The 8,133-nt window shown below is 38.3% G+C and overlaps 1 protein-coding gene across 1 annotated transcript; it reads left to right on the forward strand.

The window, feature by feature from the left end:
• Positions 1-1,511: 1,511 nt before the first annotated feature.
• LOC116294513 (serine/threonine-protein kinase DCLK1) lies at positions 1,512-7,789 on the forward strand. Its single transcript, XM_031702132.2, has 2 exons — positions 1,512-3,673; positions 6,390-7,789. Exons 1-2 carry the CDS (start codon positions 1,889-1,891, stop codon positions 6,957-6,959), a joined length of 2,355 nt encoding a protein of 784 aa, XP_031557992.2. The 5' UTR covers positions 1,512-1,888; the 3' UTR covers positions 6,960-7,789.
• The last annotated feature ends 344 nt before the right edge of the window (positions 7,790-8,133 follow it).

The following is an 8,133-nucleotide window of genomic DNA, read 5'->3' on the forward strand; positions in this document are numbered from 1 at the left end:
GAAGTTGTTGTCAGGAAGCGTAGTAAGCAGTAAATGTTTTTTGTCATTGACTTTTTTTTGTTTCTATTAGACGTTTCGACTGTTGAGCGACAGTCTTTATCAGAGTATTCTTTTTTAATTAATAACACCAGCGCGCAGTACATTTTCCCCTGTATTAGTGATGAGGACTGTTGTTCAACCTGAGTCGAAACGTCTAATAAAAAAGTCGGTGGCAAAAACATTATTTACTATAAATCAACAGTACTCCACAGCAATATTTTTTCTACTAACAGTAGTAGATTAAATATAAAATAAACTGTCATTCAACGTTAAGTTTTAAATTAGGGTTGTCGTCGTTCGATCAATATGTCATAGCGAATCTTGTCAAGGATCGTATAAATTATTTTCATTCGTACCAAAATCTACCAAGCTAGAAAAGAAATCCTACGCGTGACAATAGCCGAAAATTTTATCATTTCTTAAATGCTACACTTAACTTAAATATGGAACCGCTTGGATATTCTTATTCATCGTGTGCGGTTGGCTTGCGTAGACATCCACATCCTTAAATCGATCAGTCAACGAAAAAAAAAAATTTGGGCAAAACAAAACAAATTTTATTCGAATCCTCGTTAATGTTCATGTTATCTTGCCAGCTTTTAAAGCTCGAAAAACCAAACCGGATTAAATGTTATTATCTTAATAAATAATTCTTATCCTTTTCTCTCTCTTCCTATCCTGATTCCAGATGACGAGTGGGTAGCATTGAAATGGCTTCTTTGTATCTATCAGTTTATTCGTTGGGAAGAAAAGTAAAGGAAGGACTATATATATTCCCTGTGCCACCTGTAGTGTACACCTTTCGTTACCAAACAGGTTTTTTACGCCATCTCATGACTGCCTGACGTCAAATTGGCGTTGCTTTAATCCGATTCATAAAAGAACCAACGTTTTTACATGTTATTTTAATCACAACAATGAAATCCCTAATTACATCCTTTGTCGTCAATAACTAAACAAACTTCTTCTTTGGTTTTGTGTAGTGACGTCCGAGTCTCTGATTTCTTTGAATTTTATCTGATTGTGTATGACGGCAAAGAAAATCGAATTAGCCTTAATGCGGCCACATCCGATTACATCGTCCGCTTGTGCGCTTTCGATCGTAAGTTACGTTATTATTCCTTTTTAAATCCCGGGTATTATATTTATCCTAATTACTCTAACGATTAGAATGATTCGTAGAAGACAAACAGACAAGGTTTATACGAACTATTCTAATTGAGGCCAATTAAAAATATATATGTGAAAGTAAAAAATATATATATCACCCAAAATATGGACTTATTTTACTTCGTCATTTTCTAACTTTAATATTAACTCAGCATTTAGCTTTATCCATTTACTCATGTTTGACAAAACATTTCAAGGTAAAATTAATGGACTGTAAGTTTTGTGGGGAAAAATTCCAAAGTTGGGTAAACACTGACGATTATTATAAAATCGCCATAACAACGGGGTCAAAACAGACCGCTGAAGCGACGATTTACATACTATAAGTGTAGAAATCATCGTTTGGCAAAGCACCGGTTCATGAGGCTATGTAAAAGCCACAATGGATGGAGGATTTGTAATTCTCAGCCCTACATATTGATGGCTTTGTAAATCAGGATTGTTATTAGAAGCTTGGATCAGTGAGGAAGTTAAGGTGCCGATAAGGAAAGATTGTTCTTGGAGATCCACGTATCGGGGACAAAGTACATGTTCATCATCGGTAATTTTTTTAATTGGAGACCATAATATCTATATTCGTATCCGTTCGAAGTATTGTCTATACTGAGTTGTACGTGGACAAGGATGAAATAACAGTTAGGTCGGTGAATGTCGACTGTGGAATGAAGTATCGAGTGGAATGATGACAGCAGTTCGTCACACTTCCAAGTACTCGACGAACGAGCAAGATATGAAGAAGGACTCTAAAATTGTCACGTTTTACAAGAATGGAGATATCTACTTCAGCGGATATGTCGTGACAATAACTCCACGTCGATATCGAAGTTTTGAAGTGCTATTATCAGAGCTGTCTCGCATAACAAATCTTCCACAAGGAGTTAGATATCTTCTGGATAGAGAGAGCGGAACCCGGATCGAGGCGATCGAGCAGTTACAAGACGGTAAAGCTTATGTTTGTGCTTCGAATTCTAAGCTAAAGAGGCTGGATTACGGCAAGAAGAGCGGGGTATTACCCCAATGGGGTTCTAAGAACAAGATTGAACTACCTGCGCTGACAAATCCACCGAAGGTTCAGGGAAATCAGACTAGTTCTCGCTACGTCCCGCTTGCACATACTCGCCATGCAGGAACACGAGAACACAAACAGGAAGCAACAAGAAACTATCAAAGGGTTTCTTATAAAGCTCGCAATGTGACTGTAATTCGAAATGGCCACAAGCCTAGGATGAGTACCAGGGTTTTACTAAGTAAACGGACGGCTCATAGCGTGAACCAGTTTCTTGATATGGTGAACGACTCACTTGGGGTCACCGGTGCTTCAAATGTTCGAAAAATCTACACCTCTAGAGGAAAGCAGGTTTACGAAGTTTCCGATTTATTCCTCGATGAAACTGGGATATTTATTGCTGTTGGGAATGAAAGATTTCGGGTTGATGACATTGAGAATATTCTAAGTGATGATAAAGGAACGCCTGGTAATAACAAGAGACGTGTAAAATCGCTAGGGAAGGTTAGTAACACAGGTATGAAACACGAACGAGAAAACAAACGAACTTCGAAGGAACACGATGATAAACCAACAGAACAAGATAACAAGAAATCTTCTTTACCGGTACTGCCGGACTTAGAGGTTAAGAAAAACAAAAACAATTACGAGATTAGATCGAAAGCAGCTGATAGTGGTGATAATTATTCATCGATACATCAAAAGCCTCAGAGCCCGAGACACAAGAAGACTGTGAGTAAACAAAACACTTCGACAAGAGAAAACAAAAACGTTGAACAGAGGACCGATGTGAATTCAAGTAATGTCAAACTGCCTCAAATTGGGACAGGGCATAACTTGGTTACCTCGCAAGAACCACAGCAGGCAACCACGACAAAAGGAAAGACAGACAATCAGGATTCCCCACGGGGGGTAGGTGAGGAGAAAGAGAAATTGAAAGAATCTGTTGAGAAAGAAAAGATTGAAAAATACCCTGAACAAAAGGTTAAAAAGAGACCGTCTAAAGAGTTTACCCACCATGAGATCGAAGTAGAATATTCTAGAGTAACGGATAAAAAAGTCGAGGATGTTTACGACATAGGACGAAAAATTGGCGATGGAAACTTCGCAATCGTTCGGCAATGTACCAACAAAACAAACAAAAAAGAATTCGCTCTCAAAATTATCGACAAGAAAAAAATTAAAGGAAAGGAAAAAATGATCGATGACGAGATCGCAATCATGAGGAAATGTCGCCACCCGAATATAGTTCGATTATTTGAGGATTACGACACGCCAACTGATATTTATCTGGTAATGGAGCTGATCAAGGGGGGAGATCTCTTCGATGCCATTTCATCTTCTGTCAAGTTCACAGAAAACGTCGCTAAAACCTATTTTCGAGATATGTGCAAAGCCCTGGCATATTTGCACAAGCAGAGAGTTGTACACAGAGATATGAAACCAGAAAACCTACTTGTAAGTAAACACTGTGGTATGATTGGCTATCTTGACGCGCTGTCGGTTTTGTTTTATGGAGTAATGGTTTTGACGAAGAGTAGTGTTTATTTATTAGAGTGCAAACAATATATCCGTGAAATATTAGTAATACTAACTTACACTATTTTATGCTAATTCTATTGTTTTCTCTTGTTTAACTAGCACTATTTTGAAGCACTCTATAACTGGGGATTTAAAGTAGTCTGGTCATATTTCACGTCATTTTGACTTGTGGCTATTAGTGTTAAGGAGCCATTACCCACTCTACTGTTCTTCAGTGAAAAATACACCCTCTTTCCATATTCAACAGGAACTGATCCGATTTTATTGATCAGATAATTTGACAATTAAGAGCGACTGTCTGTAAAAATCAAACAAAATCAGAAATATGTGGAAAGGCTCAAATTTTCGAATTCGCTCTACTTTTGGATTTTAGTAGTGCATGATGAAGGAAGAAACGCTGTGTGGTTAGTTTTGAAAAATACTTTTTTGTTTTCGAGAAATAGGGAAAAATCGGTTTGAGCTCCAGGGACGATTTTCGCTGCCAAAAGATGGCTGAAAATTGCTTACTTTCGCTTGGTCAGTGTATCAAAACTATTAATCCAAATAGCCTTCTAATACTTTCTGCCAAAAGTACAACTCTTATTTGCTCAATTAAGAGTAGTTTCATAAAAATCGAACAACTCAGAATTATTTTACACAATAAAAAGCAATGGGCACTGAGTTACAATGCTGGTCAGTGCATCTCGAAAACTGCGAGTTTCCCTATGTGCCATCCTTCCAAATCTTATGAAATTATAGTCAACAACTATTGGGAAACTACTCTTTTGAAAAATGTATTTTTTATTTTGGGGAAATAATTGTGCGCTTTTTGCGAGAGCTTTTATTTTGACTCATTAAATATGCAGAAATCATTGTTTGGCGATTGCGTGACTAAAGACTTCTCGAAATAAATTCCCTTGAAACATCATTGTTTTTCGAATCTAGTCTATACAAATAAAAGAAAACATTAACATACTAACCTTCAACACGAAAAGGTCTTTTCCGTTGCTCCATTCATCGGAGTTATCAAGAAATTAGAATTGGCAACCGTGGCGTTGGCTTGTTTTATGCAACCGATTTCCGAAAATACCATCTATCAGTACCAGTCGACATGCACAGTTCGTGTTTCTTTACAAACAACTAGTCAGATTTCAATAAGAAATATACAGAATAGTATACTAAATTCGATTCCTACAGAGTCCAGTAGGTTATTCTAGCTTCACTGGCAAGTTGTTTAGTTGTTACAGTTGGCGCGAGAAAAGAGCGTACCGTAGTTTCTTCCGGTTCTGTCCATACCCTAGTGGTGTTGGAATTTTATGTATTATCCTTGGCAAGAAAAAGAGTCGAGAGAACATTATTATGCCATTTTAACATTAAAAGCCCTTTGTGAGCAATTTTAAAAGTGGTTCTCTCAATAGATTATGGTGGAGTCGGCTAGGGGCACCTGTGCGAACTACTATGCCATACTGCTCCGTTTTGATATATTTCATTAAATAATTTTGTTTCCTGTGATTAGTTCCTGCACTAGATTTCTCTTTAAGAAGCCAGCTTGTTGCAAGAGAAATTCTTGTTTTCTTTCTTTCTCCTTCGTTAAAGAACAGTGGTCGGTGCACTATGGTCCCACAACACGATCTGCACGCTGGAATGCTGTCTCGGTATAAGTTTATGACAGTTACTCGCAAACAATTGCCGATCGATCTGTTAAATATTACAGACCAATTTATCAACGCGCTACTGACTAGTAGTTCTTGGAAGAAATAGCCAAAGGTGGATCCCTGGCCTTATACTGTTCTGTATATTTCTTATTGAAATCTGACAAGTTACTGATAGATGGTATTTTCGGAAATCGGTTGCATAAAACAAGCCAACGCCACGGTTGCCAATTCTAATTTCTTGATAACTCCGATGAATGGAGCAACGGAAAAGACCTTTTCGTGTTGAAGGTTAGTATGTTAATGTTTTCCTTTATTTGTATAGACTAGATTTGAAAAACAATGATGTTTCAAGGGAATTTATTTCGAGAAGTCTTTAGTCACGCAATCGCCAAACAATGATTTCTGCATATTTAATGAGTCAAAATAAAAGCTCTCGCAAAAAGCGCACAATTATTTCCCCAAAATAAAAAATACATTTTTCAAAAGAGTAGTTTCCCAATAGTTGTTGACTATAATTTCATAAGATTTGGAAGGATGGCACATAGGGAAACTCGCAGTTTTCGAGATGCACTGACCAGCATTGTAACTCAGTGCCCATTGCTTTTTATTGTGTAAAATAATTCTGAGTTGTTCGATTTTTATGAAACTACTCTTAATTGAGCAAATAAGAGTTGTACTTTTGGCAGAAAGTATTAGAAGGCTATTTGGATTAATAGTTTTGATACACGGACCAAGCGAAAGTAAGCAATTTTCAGCCATCTTTTGGCAGCGAAAATCGTCCCTGGAGCTCAAACCGATTTTTCCCTATTTCTCGAAAACAAAAAAGTATTTTTCAAAACTAACCACACAGCGTTTCTTCCTTCATCATGCACTACTAAAATCCAAAAGTAGAGCGAATTCGAAAATTTGAGCCTTTCCACATATTTCTGATTTTGTTTGATTTTTACAGACAGTCGCTCTTAAATATCTTATGCATGATTCTCTCCGTTTTATTCCAGGTCCACGAGCGTGCAAACGGCCAGGCAATCCTCAAGCTCGCAGACTTCGGCCTCGCGGTAGAAGTAAAGGCACCACTTTTTACCGTCTGTGGTACCCCAACCTACGTCGCCCCAGAAATCCTCGAAGAAGAAGGTTACGGCCTAAAGATAGACATGTGGGCAGCAGGTGTAATAACATACATCATGCTATGTGGTTTCCCGCCATTTCGCAGCGCCAAGCGCGACCAGGACGAACTTTTCGACCTCATCCAAGCGGGTGACTATGAATTTCTTTCACCATATTGGGACCCTATCTCTGAGGACGCCAAGGACCTGATCTCTCATCTACTGGTAGTAGAGCCCCATAAGAGATACTCGGCCGAGAAGGCTTTAACTCATAAATGGGTCCGGCTCAGAAGTCCTAGAGTAGGGGATCTCAGTAAAAACCTGCTTGGCGAAGACGGGGTCGGGAAGAAGTCGAAGAAGAAGTTTAAAGCTGCCGCCCTTGCTATACAGGGAGCGCAGAGGTTTGGAAACTTAGCGGATGAATTTCGTACTCACAGAGGCGAGAAATTCATTAGTTTATTGTAGATTATAATAGTATAGTGGTACCAAACATAATCTAGATATCATGGCTCTTGATAGCATGATGTAATAACTGATCCTGTCTCTTTTGATTACTACGAGAAGTGATTGTGCAAAGAGACCAGATTGAACACTAACCTGTGTACAGCCGCTCCCCACTTCTCCCCCTATGGGGGAAAAAACGAGGGGAAAACGTTTTGCCCGTAGTGGGGAGGGGTGGGAAGCGGGTGTATACAGGCTAATAGAATATGACTAGAGGGATTAAAAGTGAAGGGCTAAAACCTCCCACTAGCTCGATGGTGGGAGGGAGAATAGTGAACCGTACTCCATTCATCACCAAGTCAACTCACTTAGGCTCAGTTCAAACGTCGAACCACACATGAGCCGAACCTAATTGAAAGAATGGATAACAAGGTGGTCTTCTTTAATGTCATTAGGTTCGGCTCACGTGAAGTCCGACGTTTGACATGAGTCTTATAGGTCTAACAGAAAATTACTCTAAACTTCTCAAAAAAAATAGAATTACTCCTTTGGAGTGACCTGATTTTTTGAAAGCCGATATATCAAAATGAGTCCGCTTTTTTAAAATTTAAAATCAAATTTTTTATAGATTAAATGACATGATTTTGATATATATTTTACTTTCGCGGTCTTGAAGACATTGATGAAGGAAAATATATGTAGATATGTTCCTCTGGAAGGTATTGTGATCCACAAACACTAAAGGCGCTGTTGAACAGCTAAGTATTATATCATGCTTATATATATTTAGTTATTATAGTCATTAATTACATAGGTTTTCTAGACATATATATTATATCCATCTGATACAAGTATCAAACTTGGGGGGGGGGGGGGGGAATATAAGCAAGGGAAAATGGCGTGGTATTTCTAAACCCTTTACCAACTATTTTGTTTATAACGCGCAGTTTTAAACACAAGGGACAGTTCAACGAGTGCTACCGCAGCGAACCGACTTACGTTCTCTATTTTCACTCGTCAGCCAATAAATAATAATTAAGTTTAGTGAAGACCAAACCCCTGTGTAGTAGGGGTAGTTATGCCATGGAATGCCAAAAAGATATGTTATTGAATTCTCTTGAGAGAGTCTATCTTCCTGGCATTGAGGTCTAAAGAGACTCGGAAGAAGTGATTGACAAAGATTTCAAAAAAGACAATT

Source organism: Actinia tenebrosa, unplaced genomic scaffold, assembly GCF_029948245.1.
Source record: "Actinia tenebrosa isolate PJP-AT-01 unplaced genomic scaffold, QUT_ActTen_1.0 PGA_scaffold11__36_contigs__length_13525064, whole genome shotgun sequence".
NCBI lineage: Eukaryota > Metazoa > Cnidaria > Anthozoa > Actiniaria > Actiniidae > Actinia > Actinia tenebrosa.